General features: G+C 39.1%; 1 protein-coding gene across 1 annotated transcript in view; it reads left to right on the top strand.

Annotated features, from left to right (window-relative positions):
• Positions 1-22,676, top strand: part of ROBO1 (roundabout guidance receptor 1) — a gene marked incomplete at both ends in the record, with an annotated part of 537,364 nt that overhangs the window by 130,766 nt on the left and 383,922 nt on the right. The window contains one exon of the mRNA XM_082336493.1: positions 20,431-20,514. Within this exon, the coding sequence (XP_082192619.1) occupies positions 20,431-20,514 (84 nt within the window). The remainder of the gene's footprint in view (positions 1-20,430; positions 20,515-22,676) is intronic.

The raw sequence follows: 22,676 nt of genomic DNA, 5'->3' as shown, positions 1-22,676 counted from the left end.
GGTCAAGTAATACAACCAGTGCTGCTGCCATTTGTTAATTCTGCATAATTAAACACCAATTATACATAGTATTGTTTTCTAGCAGGCTCCTCAGCTGGCTTTTCTTTATTATGATTCTGTGCCAGTTTCCTTCCTTATTACCAAAAAGGACTTTTTATTTGTTATTGTAATTAGGAGGTTTAAAAGATATCAATTTTTTCTAAAGAGAGAATAGCAAATGATTATAGAAGTTGGCATATCATTTTACAGGGAAGACATTGCATATAATAGATATTTTGATTTTTCGGTATAATCCGAGGAATCTGCACTGTACTATTATAGGACTCCCCAGCACAAGTCTATTAGTGAATATGCAATAATAAATGAACATATTTACAAACCACTTTCAAACTCTGTCTTAAAAAAACACTGGGAAATTCAAATGTAGAACCAATATTCATTTCATAGCACTTTTATCCTCATTCGGCAAGGCATATACCTGCCGCTAACCACAGGCTTAAGTCCTATTGACATGAATGTAGCTTAAACATGCTTAAACGGAGTATATGCTTAACTGCTGTTTAAGGGATAAACCTAAATATCTGTTCAATGTTCTGCTGAAGTTGGAACATTTTATGTATCCTATCATATCACTAAGTATTTGGAGACTGTGTAACAAAGGAGGGCATTGCCTGTCTTGGTGCTTTAAACTGTGGTGGTGGTGTCAGTGATGCAGCTCTATTAGTAATGAGGGTGGAGAAATTTCAAGAAAGGTTTTGCCTGTGTTGATGTCCTAAATAGAAACTATAGAATGAGAGAAGCAGAAAGTTGGAGGCAGGTTGTATGTTTGTTTAGGGTTTATATCTTTCCCTGGGTACTGATGAAGGTATTTGTTATGTAGACTCAATATTTATTTTTCAGCTACTTAAGTTTACAAAAATAGTCTGGAAAATGTTTTTTTCCCTTTCTTTATGATTGATTATGTAGTAACATCACCAAAGGGTACCTTACAGCCAAAATAGGTATGGGAACTCTTTAGAGACTTTAAGTGCGGATTATTCAACCCATAAACTTTATTGGAGGAAAAAAAAAAGACATTTTTCAGCCTTGATAGTCATTAGAATTTAAAAGCTCAGGAGGGTTGTTAACTGTGTCTATGGCTCTTAATCCATGGACTATTCAGCAGTCACACACGCAGACTGAAGCCATGTGCAGCATCCTCATGAACTTTATTGAGAAATATTTCTATGAGTCAGCAACTGGACCTCATTTCTCAACCAACCTTTTTTCTTCCCTCTTCCATCCTTGTGACTCTGCTCTTGTTATCTGTTGTTCCCTTCCTTTGAGGCCATGTAATTATTGCCCCCCTCCCAGATAAAAATGCTTAGTTTTAAGCTTGGCAGTTCTTAGTTCTTCATTTGCTAGACCACAAGTCAACTAAACTATGAAGAGGAGAAGACGTAGTTGCCTGCTTAACCTTCAAAGCCATGAGGTCAGTGGGACTTCCCACAGCACACAATAGGAAGCACAAAAGTCTTTGCAAGATGAGGCTTTTGGTTCATGTTACAGTTCTGTCAATGGAGCCAGTTTAAGTTGTAGTTGTCAGTAAAGTCGTTTCTTAACTCTTTGTAAGGAAAAGTCAGCTGGTTTGAATCATATTGTGTTATGCGTGAAACATATATATTTCAAATTCCATAAACTCAGTAAAACAATACTGCTTTGTCTTACTTGCTTTAAGGAACGCATTATTTTGGCATCTTCTTTGGGCCTTCTATTGTTATAGCCCTTATTCCTCCCGTCCTAGGCATACACTTTCATTTTAACTATAATTTAAATAGATAAAAAAATGAATGATTTAAGGATTGTTTTCAAATAGCGCATCTAGATACAACATCAGGTACACCTTCATTTTACAACTACATCAAAACCAGCAGAATTTATCCTGAAAGAAATCTTTTAGAGGACATCAATGAGGAATGCAACAGAGAATTTTGAAGAGAAGGGAAAAGTGCAACCGGTGGGAATTACAGTGAAAAAGAGAGAGAAAAAAATTTTTATTCCTCCCTGGTAATTCTTCTAAACAGCTCTAAGCTCTAGGATGTTATTTATTATTAATATTACAATAATGCCCCAAACTTGGCAGGTGTTGAATTGTTTACTTGACATGTAGTCAAACCTGTCCCCAGTTTTGAAATGGTAGTTTGTAGTCTGAAGAGCTGGGATCAAACCCCAATTCAACAAAAGCTGTTGAAACACATAGATAATTTCTCTAGTAGTTTGTGTCATTGATTCCCATAGCTTTGTTTAAAGAACCCTCCCCAGTCACACCACTAAGATTTTGCTTGAAGCAAAGTGCCTGCATAAATCCTAGTTTGGATTTGGATAAGTGGGCAATACACACATAAAAGTGGGTCACAGCAGCATAATGGATACAGCTTGACTTATCTCCACTAAATGCCAATTTTTTATTTATATGCACATGTATTTAGTTATAGTTATATATACACATTCTGAGCTATGCCATTGTTTAATTGTAGAATGATGTGACAAGTTGCATTCATAATGCACCTGGGAATGCTCCCCTACAGCCGTGCTATTGCGGCAAATCTCCTGGAGTCACCACTAATAGTCTTTCCAGGATCAAAGGTTGAAGGTCACCTGGCTAACAAACCGTGAAGGTTAGAAACAGGAGCATCAAACCATGAGAAAGGATGGATCCTCAGCTTCGCTTGGGGAGAGAATTAGCCTCAAGCCATGGAAAGTCCCACAACACTAGGCCTTAATAATGGGCAGTTTTATGCCTGGAAAAGCCATTTCAGACTATAGCTGGAGTTTTTTAAGCTAATTATTTTTCTCTGCTTCTGGACTCAAAAATAGTTTAACACTCCTCCTCCCAGATTTGGAAGAAAAAGAACTGGCAAAAATGTCAATCTATTATAAATATCTAGGGGAAAAAAAATTGGGAGATAATTTTGTAACACAACAATGACACATGGAAACTCCATATGGCATTTGTAGATGCCAAGGCTTTTTTTGTCTGGACTTTTTTGTCTTGAGAATAACCTGGGCGTGCTGCAGCTAGCCCAGCTTCATGAAGCAAAAATATTTAGACCACAACACTATTTACTCTTTCCAAATTAGACTTTTTATATATATTTAAAAGGTCACTAATTCCTTAAACTACAAAAGAGCAAGCTGTTGTGGCTTCTTCACCCAGACACGATCCCAGAAATCAGTTTGGTGTCAAAGAGTGCTTTATGCAATAGAGAATAAAACCCCACTCATTCTGCAGTTCATTTCATAGTACAAATTAGCAGAACCTGAGTCAACAGTCTTAGAAGCTTAGGTTTTTGCAAATGTGGGGTTTGCGTTTAGTGAAACACTGGAAAGAAGGAAAGTATTTCCAGCTTGTATCATTTCAAGATTGCACTGAGGGTATTGTAAAATGTCATGTTTAAATGCTGCTAAGGGCTTCTGTAGTAGCACAGAAATAAAAGAAGAAATTTTACCTCTGTAATGACAAAAACTCACCTGTTAAGATGTAGTGTACATATCTGGTAGGTATAGTTAGATTTTCTAGTTTAGTAGGCTTTTATTAAGAAAGTTGAGTTTATAAGACAAAGTTGTCACTTGACCTTTTAAGAGACTAGCAGTAAGAACACTATTAATACTTAACGTATTAGTATTTGTCTTTATGTCAAAGAAAGTCCCCATTGTCGCCTCTAAAACTTGAATGGTGCTATGTGAGATCAATCATTATTTTATAGAATACCGAACGCCTATACATGCCCAGCAAAGGGTGGGCTTTCAGGACTAGTGGGGAACTTAGGCTTAATAAAACTGTTTCTTTTACAGGGTGCAGCAGTTGACGTTTCTGAAGATGTAATTACAATGCAAATACAATGTTCTCTTCAAAGTATAGGATTAGTAAGATAAGAGTTGTACTTACACAATTCTTTAACTTTCAGCGCTTAAGAAGGTTAAGTGGTTAAGAAATGTCTTAGATAAATTTATGCCTCTCATAACTTGTCAAACCCTCTGAGATTATTACTGAAACATTTTTGATAGTGTAATTCATAGTAATAACAAAGACATTAGGATACATTTCAATTTGATATGGACATGCATATTTTATGATTCTTTTATTCCCATTTTATAAACTGTATAAAGTGAGACTCTGGAAGAGATCCACAGAGGTGTCTAGCATCTTAGTAGCTGTCTGGATTTGGGTACTATTGATCTGATTGTGATAACCCAGCAAGAAAGTGACAGATTAAGATACTTGATTTCAACAGTTAGCAGCAGTCTTCCTTTCAAAACGTTTATCCTCTCCTTAAGTTTTCCTTTTCTTTAAGCAGTCTTGATTCCAGGAGCCAAAACAATCTCTAAAATAACTTTTCCTTTGTTTTCTTCTCAAGCAATCAGTCACAAACTGTTTCCTTTACATAAAATGAACCTTTGTCAGCATGAGCTTATTTTCTGCAGCACATACAGAACTTTGCCTCCGCAAGAAATTGTCTTCTACGTGCATACTTACAAATGGCAGTAGGGCTTACATTTTTGCTGTGTTGGGAGAGGGACTGGGAAGAAGAAAGAGAGGAAGATAGAAGACAGCAATCAAAGTCTGTATGAATGCCCAAGGTGGAGCAAGCCGTCCCTTATCAATTGCTACTACACTTCTCTTTCACAGGAGCATTTGAGAGAGGCCTCATTTGAGAGGGGAAACCCCCTCATCATGATGAAAAATATCTCATTCTCTCTTTCCACAGCCATTTCCAGAGCCACCATTCATTTTCTTATTGGCCATGCAAACAAAAAACCAGATTTTTAAAGACTGAATATAACATTTAAATGTATTTTGCAAAAGTAGACATTAAAGATGAGTCTTATTCAGAATATTACAGATTAACTATTATATCATTTAAACACATTCGGTGGAAGTGACAAATGTACTTCATACTTACCAATCCTTTCCTAAGAATTGGAAATGCTCCTTTCTAGGTTAATCAAGGAATTATTTATTGGTCTAGTAATGTTCCTGAAGGCAGGAAGTGTCCCCATTTGGGCTAATAACACTTTTGGCTTGCTTTGTTCCTCAGGCCAGCTAGGCTAAAACTTTGAAACTCGTCAACCTTGTGCTACCAGACAGCAGACTAAAAGCTCCAAAACACAGAGATCATCAAGTTATTGAGACATCATTGGCGTCCTCTTCTCCCTGTACTACCTCCAGCATTACAGGCTTTTAAACGTGGAGCTGGAAGCCTTGGTGGTGAAAGTCTGAAGAGAGTAACTTTCTTCAGAGGACTTGACTCTAACCAAATGGCATCTCAGATCTCCAGCTTTAAAATGGAGATGATAATGGTACTTCCTCCAGCTTGCAGGCTTTTGGGGAAAATGTATTAGTTCATATTTGCATACCATTCAGCAGTGGTGTTGCAAGTTTTTTGGTTTTGAAGAAGTCTGATTCCTAATCAGCGTTCGGTGTCTACGCGCCTCAGACGCTTTGGACTTCAATCGCTATAGGGCAAAGTCACTTAGCAAAATGAAACTGTCATTAGAGTGATGTTTGGAATAAGTATTAACAATAAGGAGAAATCACACATTGCATAGTTGCTTGTTGACTGAGCATCGTCTGTTCTCTGTACTGGGAGAATACTTTGATATAGTCATGGAATTAATGACTAAGATGTGGCTGGGGAAGCTGTAGTAAGATCAGTCGTGCAGCTTCACTTCTACAATTTCCTAAGTTTCAAGTTTATGTCCTTGTGACCATAAGACTGTACAAGAGTCTTTTTACTTGCAAGGATTTGGGGTGGGGGAATCATCTTGCAACTGCCTATTTTTTTGGTGCTATTGGCTAAAATAACTGGTCACAATGTTCATTGAAGGAACGTGTATCTGGCTGCACTGACTTAATTGGGTTTCAGGCAACAGCCTGTACTGGTTTTAATGCTTGTTCATTATCACTTTATTTCGACTCTCTGTAGATGCCTGCAAAGCATAAAGACAGAGGAATCAGACTTTCAAGTGATGGCTTTCATCCCCCTAAAGCGATTTCTGAGACTATTAGAAGGATGAAAGTGAAACTGTGGTGTTTTCATCCCTTCAGACATTCTGCTTTTCTCCCTTCCCTGCCTCCCTGCTATAATCTCATCCCCTGCCCTTCCAGCAGCAGCAGCTGTAACTCAGCTCTGTCGGGCCCCTAGGAAGCTCCCCCGGAGGCGCCGCTGCACCCCCCTGACCTCCGGGGGCTCCGGCCCCAGCTGCAGCAGTCGGGGGCTCCTCTCAAGCCCAGGTTTTCCCGGGGCTTGAGCACTGCAGGAGACACCAGCTGGATTTTACAGAGCATCCTTGCAATGGGAGATCTGGTTCTGTTTTCCTCAGATACCCGTTTTCAGTTTTTCTAGTAATAAAAATACAAAAGGAATCGTTTCCTTAAAAGGAGCCACAGACTGGGCCAAATGTGTGCTCTTTCTCCTTCTCTTGCTCTCTTCTTCTTTTCTCCAGAGAGCTGAAATAAAATCATAAGATAAATTTACCTACCACCTTGCAGCTTCCCTTAGCACAGTGACCTTTCAGCAGCTAACGGAAGCCTGTGCAAACACAGTTTTCAGAGATGCATTTTCAACTTTGTTTTGTTTTCTGCTTACTAAACCTGAAGCACTGAAAAAAATGCCAGGAGACTTTGCGCTTGATTGGGAAAAAGTTTGCTGTTGAGAAAGAGGTTTTTAAATGAAGAAAATACTAAAAAGAACCTTGCAAAGATTAAACTTTCCAAATATGCAAATAATAAAATAACTGATTGATGATCTAGGAGTCGAGGATTGATCATTAGTTGAGCTGTTTAGCTGGAAAATGAAAACCAGTTGTACAAGAAAGATAGAACAATAGTTACATTTTGTGAAAGGCAGGTCAAAGACAAAACTGACGCTGCTTCCAGTACTTTTAAAAGACATACTGTGTTGATAGGGTAGTATTAGACACGTTGTGCTGTGTTTTAGTCATGTGCTAGTTCAGTCTGCTCTGTACTTTTCGTTACAGATTGAAGGCAATTGCACAAATTGCAGAGCATCCCTTCTCCCTGTGGAAGAAAGATCACTTCCTTTTCTCTCGTTGATCAACTTTTCCTCAAAACAGACAAACATTAGGGTGGGAGTCATGTGCTCTGCTCTTTCCATTTCAGTGAGAGCAAAAAACTAAACTCCATAAGATGCCTGTGAAGTCAGATGTGTGTAGAAATGGAATATTATTCCCTTTTCTCATCTTCAGATACTGGTAGGCTATAGAAACCGTGGTCTCAGGTACCTATTTCATCATTGTTCTCTGAATGATCAAAGTTCCCAAGCAATCCAGTACTCCTGAGTTTAGGAAAAAGTGACACGACATCTATCAGATCCTCTGCTGATACAATTCTGTTGAAGTCCATTTTAGTGACTAAGCAATACACTACTTCCAGGGATCACCTAGTGCATATTATGTGGTATTTCCCACTGCAATTATATGAATATGTCCTATGATTTCAGTACAGCAAATCTATTGTATAATAATCAGTTTTAACTGCCACTTCAAATATTTATCATTGAAATATTTTTCTCTAAAATTAATATCTTATGGTTACTTTCACCTTGGTTGGATGATGTATGTAAGAATGAACACAAAAGAGAATCAATATAGTCATTAACTGACTCGCCCACAGCATGTGATAAATGAGGGGTCAGCTTAAATTCAACTAAATTTTCTTTGATACTGTATCATCAGAAAAATCTTCATGTGCCTATAGCATTTTTCAAGTGAATTTTTTTTTCTTCTTACAAATGGCCTTTATTTTCAGTTGTACAAATCTTTATAATTGTTCAAATTGTGGAATTGGAGTCAGTCATTCAGATTTATGAAATACATAATTTGTATTCATGTTACTAATTCAGATTATGAAATATATATTGGTAAATTCAGCTGAGTGAGATGGGCAAGGGCTTGGAAGTGTTTTAGTTTAGTCTGATTTTCTATAGAACAAGGTTTCTGATTTTCTACAGAACAGGGTTTCTGTTATCACACAGTCTGCATCTTTTGGGTATCCTCCTCTAGTGTCTTCTGAATTCACTTGCTAATCTCAACCAAAATCTTAAATAAAGATGGAAGGAGTCTCAAAGCTATGTCTGAACCAGTGGGCGGGAGATGTAGTTACATTTTGTCCGCATATTAGGACAAGATTTCACCATACACCAACTTCTGTCTTTTGGTTGCCTTGAGAAAGATACCCGTGGCGGGAGGCTGCAAGGAAACCAGGGAAGGTTCTGCCTAGGACTCTGATTGGGATGACTGGGGGAGGGGCAGGACCCGGAGACACACTCAGCCTGAATCTAGTCAAACATAATTATGTTCAAGTTTCAAGCTGATGAGAAAAGCTTAAATAGGAGCTTACCTAGGGAGCCTTCTTAGGCATGAGTGCCAATCAGTGTAAAACTAGTTAACATTCAGCCCGTGCTTACGGGAGATTTTATTTATTTATTTATTTCCATTTTTTACCCAATTTACTTTTCATCACTGAACTTAACTTTCTTTATGTTGTATGTGTCAGTGCATTCCTTTCTGAGGCTAAATGCAATATCAAAATTATAGCCATTTAAAAAAATAAAAACTATAGCGAAAACAGATTATTTTTAACTATAGTATTTCTAGTGACAAATGTTTCTGTTCTCATTGCTCAGTCCTTTGTAGATAAGAAAACATTCTAAAATGTTTAACCATTTTTGAAGCTTTTGCTGAAGTGCGCTTGAAACAGTCTTCATCTCAGATGTAAGCTCTTTTTCACTGACTTGCTTAATGCTTCAGTTGTATTCAGTTCTGAGCACTTACATACATTACAGCTTATTTATCTCTACTGTTATACCCTCAAGATCATATCGCATCTCCTCGGTCACTCTCCAGTTGTAAAGTAACAACAACACAAGTTTCAGTAGAGTTAGATAAACTGTAAAACTTGAGTAATGGGAATGACGTGGTAAACTCAGTACTGTTTCTTTTGTTTTAAAGTTTAAATTTCCTCACTATCTTTTGAGACATTTTTTTTTCTGTTTGAAATTTAAATTGTTGTAATAAAACAACACCATTCTGCTTTGTGTTATTTTACTTTCTAACCGGTGTTCAATGTCAGATCAGTCTCTGGATGGATATGTTATTTGATCCAATGTGTTAGTCTCTTTTTTTCATATCTAGCACCTTCTGAAATTACACTGTTTTTCCAGGAATTTTCTGTAGTCTGGCCTGCTAAAATGAAAGATGATTAATTGCCTTTAATATGCTAAATATGCTTTTTTTTTTTTCCTCCTCCAGGTTCTTGTGTTTTTGTTTTGTTCTCTTGTCTCCTTTTTCCGTAGTCTTTCATACCTATATTCCTAGCAAAGCCAATAAAATAAATTTGAAGTCTCTTATATTAAATGTTTTTCCATTTTGGTCTGTTGTATGGTAGAAGTTTAGTATACTATTTGAAGTAATCTTGGACATATCTAGAAATATTTAGTATCATAATATGATGAAGTTCCAGACTAGCAGACCTTTAGACGCAGCATGCGGTCTTTTAAATTCAGTAGTAGTAATGATGCATCACTGAACTGTGAGCCACCGGTTGCTTGCAATCGATAGGTTATGTGTGCCGATCTGGTTCCGCAGCTCTGTGTTTATCAGTGACTCGATCTTCTGATACGCTCTGTTATGTGCTATACTTATTTTCTGTTTGGTATATTTAGTTTTAAAGGTTCATTGCAGTGAGCTGAAGTTTTCAACCTGAGATCTGACTTGATTGTAAGTTTCCCTATTGAATAGGTAGTAAAAGTGTTGCTGAAGGACATTAGTTTAGTTTGTTGACACATCTGCTGTGCTCCAATAGCCTGTCACCCCGTTGTGGCACCCAGAAAGGGCTGGGGGCTGCTGGCCCCGCTGCCCCTGAGCTGGGGCACCCTTGGGCCGAGGTCTCAGCCATGAACAGTCAGAGAGGAACCCTGAGGGCACCAGGGCGTGCAGGAGTTTGGAGGGGGCTGCTGGAAGCCACCTCAGGGCTCAGGCCACGCGCTCTTATTGGCAGCCGGCGGGAGCGTGCAGTTCTCAGATCGAAGCCAGGGCATCATCTGCCCTGTTGAAGTTTCTGTGCTGGATAGCAGTCGTCCTAGCCTGTAGGGATAAAGCATCTACTTCTGACTTTTATCCAGTTTGACACGTTAAAATTTGCTGAGGAACTCTGCTAGAGGCGCTTGAGGGCCCCAACAATATGGAACCAATCACGCTAGAAACATGTGATATGTATAATGTTGCTTCAGAAGTATTTTTTATTTCCTGCCCAAAGCAGCTGCACCAACACATTTAATGAAGTTAGGACAAACAAACAATCGGGGTTTGCTAAAGAAATTTTTCTTTTTTCGAGCTGTCACTCTTACAATGTTGTACTTTAGTTCTGAGATATTAAAGCTGTGACCTAGCCAGCAATGATATACTTGGGAAACTTTCTACAAGTAAATCTGGCACAATGCATTCTTAGTCATCTGTGCTTCCATTTTCAATTCATTGCTGTGATGATGAATGAGTCCCTTACTGCGAGAAGCCTAATTTCCTGATCGCTAGCACTATGGGTTTTCTGGTTTTGCTTTTTCAGGGTGGCATAACTGTTTCCTTCCATTTGCTATTTAGATGTTGTTCTCTATCTACCAACACACGAACGGAAGTTTCTGATAAGGTTATGTCTTATTGGGCAGTTTATCTCAAAAGTCTGCTTGGGTTTTGAACATATGTGATTTGGTCCATCTTTGCCATCTTGATGGTCTTATCCATCAAAATTTCGATGTGACTGCTTTTGTTATTTACACTGGCATTGTTCTCATCATATTTGTGTAGTTTAAAACATATCATTTTTCAGTGTTTGTACTTTATTGCTTTGGGCTCTGTGCTTCCAGTTACAGCTCTAATTATTTCAGGGGTTCCCATGGATCTCTTGAAGGTCCTATTCTGTTTCAAAATTACTGCCTCTAGCTAGTAATTCCCATGCTCGATGTCCACGATATTACAAATTGACAATACCTAGATAAATCTGTGGATCCTTGTAAACCCAAGTACCCCTTGCTGTGTTGTATGATTTCTTATCTGGTATTAATTTTGCAGAGCTGAATTCTGACAAGATAGAAGAGTTATTGATTGTTCTCCTCCTTGGCTATTTCATTTCATCGTTGTTTTATTTTGTCTGGAGTTTGAGTTCATAAACTTGGAGTAATTTTTGACCCTGTGCTTTCTTTTGAGGCTGACATTAATCACACTGAGAAATGAGATTCCCAGCTGGAAGATGCTAAAGAGCCACTAGGAACTATTAAATTAACTTACCACTATTTTATGAATCTTTCCTGGTTTAGACTGAGAATTATTAAGTTGATTGGGACATATGGGTATGTTTCATTATGAGCTAGATAGCAATTGCTAATTCTTTATTTGTGGCTCTTTCTCCCGTTTCCCTGAAGTATTCGCAGCTGTGCTAACAGAACCCTGCGTACAGTCAATGGGAGCATTTTGCTGCTTTAACAAGAAAGGACTTCAGCCTAATATCAAATTTTCCAGGCAAATGCTTACATGCTCCATCATTTGTTTTCTTAAGGATATGATTTTGAGCGGCAAGTAGTCAGCTCAGGTAAACAAAGAAAAGAGGAACACCTGTTGTATGGCTTTGCTTCTCTCCAAGGGACAAACTTAAAAATGTCCTTGGCAGAATACGTTTCACTACGCTGCACAAAAGCAGTAGCTCTCAGGAAGAGCTTTACAGAAAGAACCCTGTGATCTAATAACGAAAGACAAAACCTTCCCTGAAGTACTTACCTCTACTTAGTATGAATAAAAGAAAACATTATTGGGATTTAAAAAAAAACAAAAAAAAAGTTGTGGTGCAAGTGAGAATCATTTGATATCTGCGGGTAATTCACTGTCTTGGAAGGTTAATAGGAAAGGGAATTCTGGACAGACTCGATTTACTACTACTTTGCATGGATATGTATTTGTGATCTGATGATGCTTGTAGCTTGTTGCAAATTTATTCTTGTAGAGCTGTACTGATTGACATGGTATGTTTTTCAACTCCATGTCTTTTTACAAGTCAGTGTCATGATTTTTTTACCTTGCAATTCACCTTTTCATTTCACTTCAAAATTATCCCTGTACGTTACTGACGAAATTACTTTCTGTTAGGCCATAAAGATTTTAATTATAAACTACAATAGGGTTAAAATATCTTTTTTTAAATCAAATCACCCCATAGGATATAACATTATCAGGTCTCTGCTTTGTGCAGAAGGCAGGTTGAACAGAACGTGAGCGGCTTTAATTATGAAAGGAAGAGGACCTTCAGAGCCTGTCCTGTCTGCTGCCTTCCCTGTCATAGCCAAAGGGCTGCAATTGTGGAAGGCAAAAAGGAAGGGAAAGCACAGAAGAGCAACAACCGGACTCGTTTCCTCTGAGAAATCTGTACGCTAAGGGTACCAGTAATCGCCATGTGGCTGCAGTCACTGTTGGGAGGTACAGAACATGCGCCGGCAACAACAAAATGGTTCAAAATGCTGTGCTTCTAAAAGGAGGGGGGGGACACCAAACCAGGACAGCTAGAAATGTAGCTAGGAGTGTCTCCTGAAAGAAAGGACCTGCGATTCTTGTGACATCAGAGAGACTTTCTTGCTTACATAGCAGTTTTAATAGGCTTACTTAGTGTGCCAGTGTACTCCCTTGCTGGACAGTGTATTAGTGCAAGTAGGTCCATTCTCTCTATAAATAAGCATTGACGTACATTGTTTTAATATTATTCTTCATGCTGAGCTCTGCCGATAGACTAGTAAAATGTAAATGACACAGCTGTGTTGCAGATATATCTTTGACAACTCAGAAGATGACTTTGCATATACAGAAAAGCAAGGGAATGAGAACGGGCTTTCTCAGCTCTTTAATTGTGTACATCCCCTTCAATCATCATTTTTATGGTAGTTTTAATGTCAAATCATTTGACTGTAAGACTGCTGGGGTTGGCGTGTTGAATTAGTTTCTGCATCGTTTGTCTGTAATAGTCATTAATGAGGGAAATTCATCACCTCTCCTAAGTTCACCACTCAGCTGAACAAGATAAGGGGTAATTAAGCATGGTGGGTTTCTTGCTGTGTTCCAGTTCTCCAGTAAAGACAAAATTAACCCAGTTCTTTGCTACTATTCTGGGGGCAGCTACGTGTAAAGCAGCTGCATAGTTCAGCCTCAAAACAACCTTACAGGGCTAAAGTCAGAGAAGCAGCAGCTCAAGGGGTGAATGCCTGGAGGACTGGGTGTCGTCTCATAGAGTTGATTACAGTGGTTAGGGGATTATTGCAAGAAGTCCAGTGGAGTTGGAGGATTGCATGGGAAGCTTGCATAACCAGTTCTTCAACTGTACGTGGTACTAGTTGCTATTATTTAAATGTCTTGATAGTAGTTCCCACAGTAATCAGAACTCTCTTGAGAAACATGTAAGTTTACTTGGAAGAAAACAAAATAAGAGAGCCTCTAAGGGAGAGGAAATTTCCTAAAGAAAGGTCAAATTCAGAACTTGCAGTAAGAAGAAAATACAAAATATTGATACGAAGAAGCCTGTGCCAAATAGGTCTTATGCATATGCCATATTGAACATAGTCAAGATGACCGGTGAGCGCTTCAGAATAAGTCATTTATTTCTGTATTTTCTGGAGAAAGTTTGCTTGTTGCCTTAGAGAAGAAAATTCTGTTGTAAATCTGGTTGTCCCTCCTTAGTAAATGGCTTCTTGTCCTAATTAATCATAGTGCCTTATACAGCCTAGTGATGGGTCTCTTATCTACCCCTGCAACTAAAGCAGCTGGGGCCACCACCTGTTAACTCACTTCCAGCACCATTTAATTAGCCTGAATGGCCATTACCTCTGGGTTTATCTGGCAGGGAAAGAAATGAGAGCAGATGCAGAACAGGAGAGACCTACAAGGCACGGCCCAAGAAGTGCAAGGAAGAGCTAGGAGAAGTCAAGGTGTCCGGGGAAGTGGAGGGAGGACAATAGACAGGTTGGGAGCATCAAAGCCTCACAGTGCATGTTTACGTGCTCTCTGCTAAATACCAGGTTTTGAGAATTTAAGTGTTCAGTCAGAAATGTTGCTATGTAATTATATTCGTATGGTTTCCTGCATGACTGATCCCACATAAGACTTCAGCTTTAGAATTCAAAAGCAAGTGATGCAGATTTAAAAAAACCAAACCAACCAATAAAGCCAACAATCCTAGTTATGCTACTCCGTAAAATATATCAGCTGGATATGTGTTGAAGTTGCAAACACCTATGTTTACTACCTACTTCCAAAATAAATAAATAAATAAGATGCAAAGAAGTTGTTTACCAGCAGCATAAAGATGCAAAGAGGTTGTTTACTGCTTTTGCATAACTAGAAGTCCTCATTTACTTTGTAAAGGCTGTTATTGAATGAATCATGAAAATTAAGGGAAGGAAAGGTGTTTAAATAGCATCCGCTACTGAGGTTTTGTCAGGATTTCAGTCATATGCGCTGTTCTTTGAAGACAACCAAAAAAAGATGCTCAAACCATTAAATAAAAGCTGTACTCTTCCTTGGTTTAGAAAATTCTGTTTCTAGGGTTTTTTTACACCACAAAGTATTCTGTTCTGATCAGAAAATTCTCTCTTGTGCGTAATGAATAACATTCCTGTACCTGTGCATAAGTGTATATTTTATTTTTAGAACCACATATAGAGTTGCTAGAACATACTTGTACAGGCTATTAATAAAAAGCATCCTTATGGATTTATTTGTAATTTACTTGTGCCAGATCCTCAGATTAAAGCTATTATGTGAGAACAAATTCTTGCCTTTTCCCCTTAGGTTAAACCTTTCTTAACTTTTAAGACGAGGCAGCTGAGCAGTGTAAACTGTTAATGAAGAACTTCTTAATTACTTGTGGAGACTCTTAGCTGATGAAAATGGTCATAACTCCCTAAAGTTATCCAATTTAAACAAGTTAGCTGGCTGAATGTGAATGTCTGTAGAAAGTAGCTCTGTTAAGTCTTATGAAAAATAATAGAATATTTCGTTTCAGCTAATATGAAAAATCGGTAAGGATATTCTCCAGATTAATCAGCCATATGCTACATAGGCTTCTGATACAGGCCTGTGTTTACCAAGCTGTGACAGTCTGAGGGTAGCCTAATTATTCCCAATTCTTCACATGGCTTGAAGTTTTTCCTTTTTGTTCCAGATCTGAAGAATAGGCCTACATGCTTGAAAGCTTGTCTGTATTTTTCTAAATAAACATATAATTTTAGACAGTACTTCCCTCTACAAAAGTTTGTTCTCGCAGATATATTAAACTTTAACAGTAGTGCTCCCTTAGGTACTATCCTTACTTACCTATACTCTGATAGCATAAAATGTTTTGTCATTATGAATAACCAAGTGAAGAAATAGAATTAAATATCCCTTAAGACATATTATAGTGTATTTATACTGTAACTCCAATGAAAACCTAGAATAAATGAAAATACTGAAAAAAACAGGCTACTAATTTAGTTCCTCATTTTAGGTTGTGGTTTGATGCGGTCACAGTTAGGGTTTTTTCTTCTGATGTCTCTTCCTGAATTCCTCTAGATCACTAGCAAGGAATCAATGGGAATTGATCCAATTTGTAGAACACAATTCTAATATTGATAGTAGTTTATATTCATTTGTTTCACCCTAATCTTTTATTAATGTTCATTTGCAAAATGCTGTTCATGCTGTTTCTTCCCAATTTTGTACCCCCAAGCTGGTGATGATAATGAAATTTAGAGAAATGTAGCAAGAAATAATGAAGTTATATATTTTGGAATTAAATATGACAACATTTACTATTTTTGTAGTCAGACATTTTTCAGTAGATGGCTTTAATTTCAGACAAACAGTGACCTGTGTAGAAACTCAGGTACATGAGATTCCTACAGTAGTAAGAAGTTGTGTCTGTTTAGGTCTTTTCAATTTTTCTTTATGTCCTTCAGGATGATGGGTCAGGGCATCAATACTGAATCATTTGGGGACTTTTAAGGATGCATCATCAATAAAACGTGTCATACAGACATATCTCCCTGGTACAAAAGAAGCAATAACTGATGGCATCGCTTTCTGTTACCAGTGGAAAAAAAAAATCACTGGTCACTTTTCTATGAATAGCAGAGCCATGGTTAAGAGTATGTTTAATATAATTTTTGAAGTTAGGATCACACGAAGCACTTCAGTGTAAATAGCTGTGAAAATAGATGTGTGTGTCTGTTTTGAGGTGTTGCAGGAGCGGAGAGAATGAATAATAATAGTAAATATTTAGTATTTGTATTTTCTGATCATTTTGAAGAGTTAAAGATACGTAAATTAAAGCATGAATGGTGTTTAGTAGCTCCTGCTGCAGTCCAATAAAATGGAGTAACTTACAGATTTCAGTGGAAATCTCATTGGAAAAGGTTCCTCACATTCACATAAATCTTCGGTGCTATCTGTCTGCCTTTGGGCCACCTAAACTTCTTCTGAACTTGTATGATTAAGCCAAATCCTCTTGCTGCTTGGAAGATGTTGTCTGTGCTTGGGCTGAACTGACTAAATCTGAAACCATTCCACCAAAAAGCTAGAGCACTCTCCTGTCATGTCAAAATAGATGTTTGTTGGGGGTTTCTTTAACGCCTTAAGGTATGTGCCCAACTTAATGAATGGTGGCTCTGGAAATGGCTGTGGAAAGAGGGAATGAGATATTTTTCATCATGATGAGGGGGTTTCCCCTCTCAAATGAGGCCTCTCTCAAATGCTCCTGTGAAAGAGAAGTGTAGTAGCAATTGATAAGGGACGGCTTGCTCCTTTTTTTCTCTTTGGTACTCAAGGCTTCACTTTTCATCTTCCTCTTCCAAAAGCCTGTTTGGGACTATAAAAAAAAAAAAAAAAAAAAAAAAAAAAAACGGGAGGAGGGGGAGAAGAAGGAACTTCTTTTTATCTTCTTCCTGAAGTTTTGCATACTTAGAGGTAAAAGTAATTTTCTGTTGAATTAAATGTTGGGGTTTGTTTTGTTGGTTTTTGGTTTTTGTTTTTTTGTTTTTTTTTTTTTCTTTTTTACTTAATCAATCAAATGATTACTACTTAGGTGTTTTTTAAAGTGTAAGTTTTATTTCACTCAAAAGAGGCTTTTCTGAGCAGCTAGAATATCGGAGACCTTGGTTTAAATTCCTCTTGTCTGGTACAGAAATTCAACCAAGATGTTCAGCCTTACTGGAGAGTTGTTTTGAGGGACATCTCTCTCTGTCAGTTCTGTGAAACCTGTTATAGGGTGATTATAGCATTTCTCTGAGGGATGAGGCACCGAGTTCAGCCTCTGCTTTGACTCGGACTGAGCTGTAAATTTTTCATACATCAGGTGAACTGTTCCAGGTTATATAATTCATTCCCTTCACTGTTTTTGGCACAGCGAGTAGTTCAAGAAGTGTAACGATGTAAAATCGTTCATTTTGTTTAGCAAGGCCAAGTGGAAGATTTCCTGATCCTACAGCACAGTAGTCCTAAGAAATACATCACATCTTAACATTCAGGCCCTTCACCACCCATCCAACAGAGTGCCTTCACAGCAGTCGCATGGTGAAATGTGCCATGTAAGTCAATAGTACTTATTTCTGTTAAGTTTTAACGGGGGTTCTCAAGCAAAGGCAAAGCTGGATCTTGTGACAGAGCTGAAGTTAAATTCAGCCCAGTGCAGGGGGCCACAGCCCAAAATGTAGGACTTGGGCACAGACTTATCGTTCAATGAAATGGATAAAATTCACCCACAGCAAGAACTGAACTTCAGTGATCATCCTTAGTGACAGTCGTTTCCAGCCAGAGACCATCACATAACATTAGTTGAATATCATGTTCGATATCAGGTGGAAAAGTAGCATTTCTCAAAGAATGAGAGGGTGAATAATGTCTGTGTGGTTTTGGATTGTAAATAAGTGCGTTGTCACTAACGGATATCATGTAAATATCAGTAGTGTTAAAAAGAGACTAATCCCCTCATTTCTGTCAGTGGAGGGATTGAAGCCAAGATTTTCATGCCTAAATGGCTGCAAGTAGTTGTAGCCCAGTTTTTAAAGCTGCTGCTCTCATGTCCTGTTGGCTGTATTGAATGCACAGCATTTCTGAAATGGAGACTGCTCCTATTTAAACTCCTAAATGAGCCTTGCTAGAGGGCATCAGCATCGGTTGTTTTGTGAGGTGTTACGAGGAGGGCGGCCCATTTCTGGGAATGCCATGGCTGAGGGAGTATCTTGGGTAAGAAAGATCAATTCCTTCTGCAATTATATTTTGCACATGACGCCAGATGCTACAATGACACACAGAACACTCCAGTAGCTTTCAGTGCATCTTCCTCCTTCTTCATCGTTATGAGCAGTGTGTGAGTTAAATCTCCTAGAAGGCAATCAATCTTTCAAAATGGTGATCAGCAGGTTCATTGCTTGAAATCTCGGTCTGAGCTTTCTGTAGTCAATTATAAACATTTGCCCTAAAAAAAGTAGGCACAGCCTCTGCCTCTTAATTTAACAGAAGTCCCATCCTTCTGTCCTTTACTGCTGTAATTTAAAACTCTGACCCAGTCAATCCTTGAATGCAAATAAGTGAGCAATCTGGAGAAGCAGAATGTTGATCCAGTCACTCTACAGCCATTTTCAGAGCAGCTTTTAAAGATGTCCGTGACATTGGCCGTTAGTGAGCCAGCAAAGATGAATGGACCAAAAACTGAACATATTTCACTTTTTTCATCTGCCAAGATGAAACACCATTGTGGTGTTTGATTTTTTTTTGTCATTTGCTCTTTTATTTTCTTAATTTGCAAAACAGTATTTTAAAAGGCATGCTATCAATTCTTTAATTGACTTTTTTAAAGAAATATTTTTTCCAGGAAGTCCCCTTAAGTGGATTGGTCTTGAGGATTTTGGTTTCCTTTTTGTTTTTCTTTTGTAATTCATTTAAAAGATTTTGATTTGTAAGGACGCTGTCTCTATAAGAATGTGTTTTTTTTTTAAAATGGAGAATATGAATGTTTGGCATCACATTTTAAATATGAGATTGACTGAGCTAGTAAAAGCGTCCAGAGAAAAAATCCACTTACATTTTTTTGTAGTTGAATTTCATACATAGTTGCCTTAGGTGTTTTGTGAAACTTCAGAATGATTTTTAGCAGCATGTACATTTTATCGAAAAAGAACGGTTACTTTCAGTCACTATAGAAGTCCAGAATGTATCTGCGTGTGAGAGAGCAAAGCATATCTTTCCTATTCAGGGTCTTTACAATAATTAATAAATTATCTGACACCTGTCAACAGGAAAAAGAAATGAGCAGCCTATTGTTGTGGTAGTGATATTCTTGCAAAGAGGTTTGCTTCTTGCAGTTTTTTTTAAACAAAATATGAATGTTTCATTTTAGGTGTTATCTGTTGGACAGTGCACCATCAAAAGTAAATTAAAAATAGAATTTAATAAACAGTTTTACATTAAGCTATATAGATGAGAGTAAAAAGATCTAGTGATATTGACAACAAATTCCTTTGGGTTGTGCTGTTTTGTTTTCAGAGCCACTGGGATTTTTATTTTATTTTTTGCTTTGAATTATTTAGTTCATTATTATGAGTTATCTTTGCGGTGCTTTGTGGTGTTTTGATCAGCAATTTATCTTGGGGTCTTAAAACACGTGTTCATGTATGTGTTTAGCTGACCAGCTGCCTTCCCTTTTTTTTTTTTTTTTTAATGTGACATTAAAATTGAGTGTTTCCTTGCAAGCGTCTTTCAGCTCAGAAAATGCATCTTACTCCTTATGCTGCTAAACTGTTGCCTTTTCATAGAGGGGGTCTACCCCTTTCCCCTGCCCCATCTTCCAGAAGAGGTAGAGCAGCCCCCCCGCCATGCTTGCCAAGACACAGTCGTCCCCCCCGCCTCCTCCCACAAAGAGGTGAAGTCCCCTGAGTCTGTAATTGCCAGGAGATGAAGCGATGATGGGGAGTGATCACAGTCAATAGCTTTGATTAACAATAAGGTGGAAAATTAGCAATGCTAGCATTCAGCTCCCCTGCCTTCCCGTCCCCATATGCTCACCACAGCCTGCGCTGGCTGGTTGGCAGGGTGGCCACTGCGCCTGGCGGGCTGCAGAGCGAGACTTGGGAGTGGGCAGAGAGGGACAGCGGGCAGCGGTTTGGGGACCCCGGGCAATGCTCCCGGCCGCCTTTCGCTGGGCACCACCACGCAGGCGGGGGAAGGACGAAGTGTGCCGTCCGCTGGCACTGTGGCTCTTGCTGTCATGCGTGGATTTAATTGTGTCTGGACGTGTTGTGATCGAAATGGCAACTACTGTTTCTCCTGTGACCCCATCAGCAGCTCTGGTGTTGTTTCCGACAGACTCCGACGACCTAGAGAGGGGGAACGACAGCGGGACACCACTCCCCACCTCTGATAATGGCGACAATTCGCTGGGCTACACAGGTAGAGTGCATCTTTCCAAAATATTCCTGACTGCCTACTTCTGACGCTTTCCACCTACATCTGCCATTACCACCTGTACACGGTTTTTTAATCATCTTTGCTAGCTGGCTATCTTTCACCATCACCCTAGAAGTTCAACATCATTAGTACTGTTGGGAAATATTATTGTGCCTTTTAACTAACCAAGATGACTGTCTTTTTGTGTGTGTTAGTACATTTCAGTTATTTAAATGTTTAAAGTAATTTTCTGTTGTTGAAACAATGCACCCATTATTTTCCTTCAATCTGTGTATATTAATGCATGAGACAGTATCTCATCTCAGAGAAATTTTTCCAAAGGCCAAAGGCAGGAATTTTTCCATATGTTTATTTTGGTTTTTTTTTTTTTCTTTGTTTCTGTTATAAACAAAAGTAAAATATATTGCAGCAGGGAAAAAAAATCCAAATGAAAGTAAAATGTGACTGGAGAAGAATCTGTTTCGTTGACTTCTGCTTTGCATAAACTAGAGAAACGTGTCTCTAGGCCAAATAAGAAAAGCCACAGATAAGCAGCACCATACGGTGTGTTGCAGCAGCGATCTCTGAGGGACCCTATTCTGTATCTCCTCTGCACACCGAAATGATACCCAGCTCCAGGAGTCACGCTACTGACCACAGCCCAGGCTCAGCGACAGAGTCCCTGAGTCTAGGGCTTTCATGAACTACCGGTGGTCCAGTACAGTGGCAGACTTTAGATCTAAATAACTTTTAGGTTGCAAAGGTAAGTATTAATTCTTCTGGTGGTAGCAACTTTTGGAAAGGGAAGGAGGGAGAATGAGTTGGACATTTAACTGGAAGATGTTCTTTAAATACTTTATTGGTGGGTTACTAGTGCTACGCCTGCTCACGCTGTGTAAAATTGCATATAGTTATTAACAAAAGTGTGTGAATCGGATATTCATAACTAGGACAGTCTTACAGGGTACAGGAAGAAGATGGGCAGGTATAAGAGAAAGGGAGTAATTTCTTGTCCATTCATAAAACTTCAGGTTTGTTATACACCACTTACAATGATTACAGCTTTCATCGCCTACCCCTCGCAATCATCCCTGCATGTGGTGTAAAACCTTGACACATCATTTTATTCCAGTTTAAAATACTTTTTTTCTAAAAACGTAAAAAAGCAAAGCAATACGAATTTCCCCGCAGCCAAGAAGATAGATGCCTTCTTAGAAAAACATAGCATGAACCCTGCTGCATGTGGATTATTTAGACTTTTCTACCTTTTGAATATTCCTATTAATTTTTTTCTAAATATTCCCCCCCACTCTCAGAGTTTGGCACACCTATGCTCCCTGATGCATATGGGGTCATCATAGTGACAAAATGAAAATTAATATAGCTTAAAGAATGCTTTTTTTTAACTCACTTTAAGTTAGATTTTTGCTTTCAGAAAACAGGGCTGAGAATGGTGATCCCTGAGTCTTGTGTTTAAACAGCTACTAATTTGCTTGGGACCACGAGTCAGACTCTATTATTAATAAAGTTGCTTAGTTTTACCCAGACAGGAGCAATGGGTTCCCCTCCAGCCCCGTCGCCCCTCCCTGGCCTGGGGCTGGTGCCTGACAGGCAGATTCCCACGCCCAACAGCCTCACGTCTGCCCACGGAGGTGGGAGAGGGGGCCCTGTGTGTGCCTTCCACAAGCCCCCTTAGCCACAAGGGTAGCAGGGGTAAGAATTCAGGGGGAGACACCATCACCTTTTCCAACTGGCATGTTTCGGAGAGGGGCTGGAGGCTTGGCATGGGACCCCCCATGGCAAGCGCGCTGGCTGGGTGATGGCAGGCAGAGGGTGCAAAGGCTGCAGGTGGTGCTGCTCCGCAGCGGAGACTTTGTCCCCTCCTTGCAGGGCAGTATTTAAGGCATATAAGGTAGTGTTTAAGAGAGTAGCTCCCCTCTGAGCATGGGGACGTGGGATGACTTCCCGAGCAGAGCACAGAGCCTTCTGCGTCTATCCACCCACGAGGATCCTTCACCCGTATCAAGGTGCACATGTGCGTCTGGGCGCCGCGTCCGAGGACAGGCCCCTGCGGGGTATTGCAGCTGTTTAACCTGCCTCTCGGAGACTAATGGGGTCATTTGGGAGGACTGGCAAAATCAAACCCTGGCCTAGTAGTTCCCCAG

Source organism: Platalea leucorodia (genome assembly GCF_965183815.1).
Source record: "Platalea leucorodia genome assembly, chromosome: 2".
NCBI classification, from domain to species: Eukaryota; Metazoa; Chordata; class Aves; order Pelecaniformes; family Threskiornithidae; genus Platalea; species Platalea leucorodia.
Note: the sequence above shows the minus strand (reverse complement) of the source record. Positions and strands in the feature narration are given on the sequence as shown.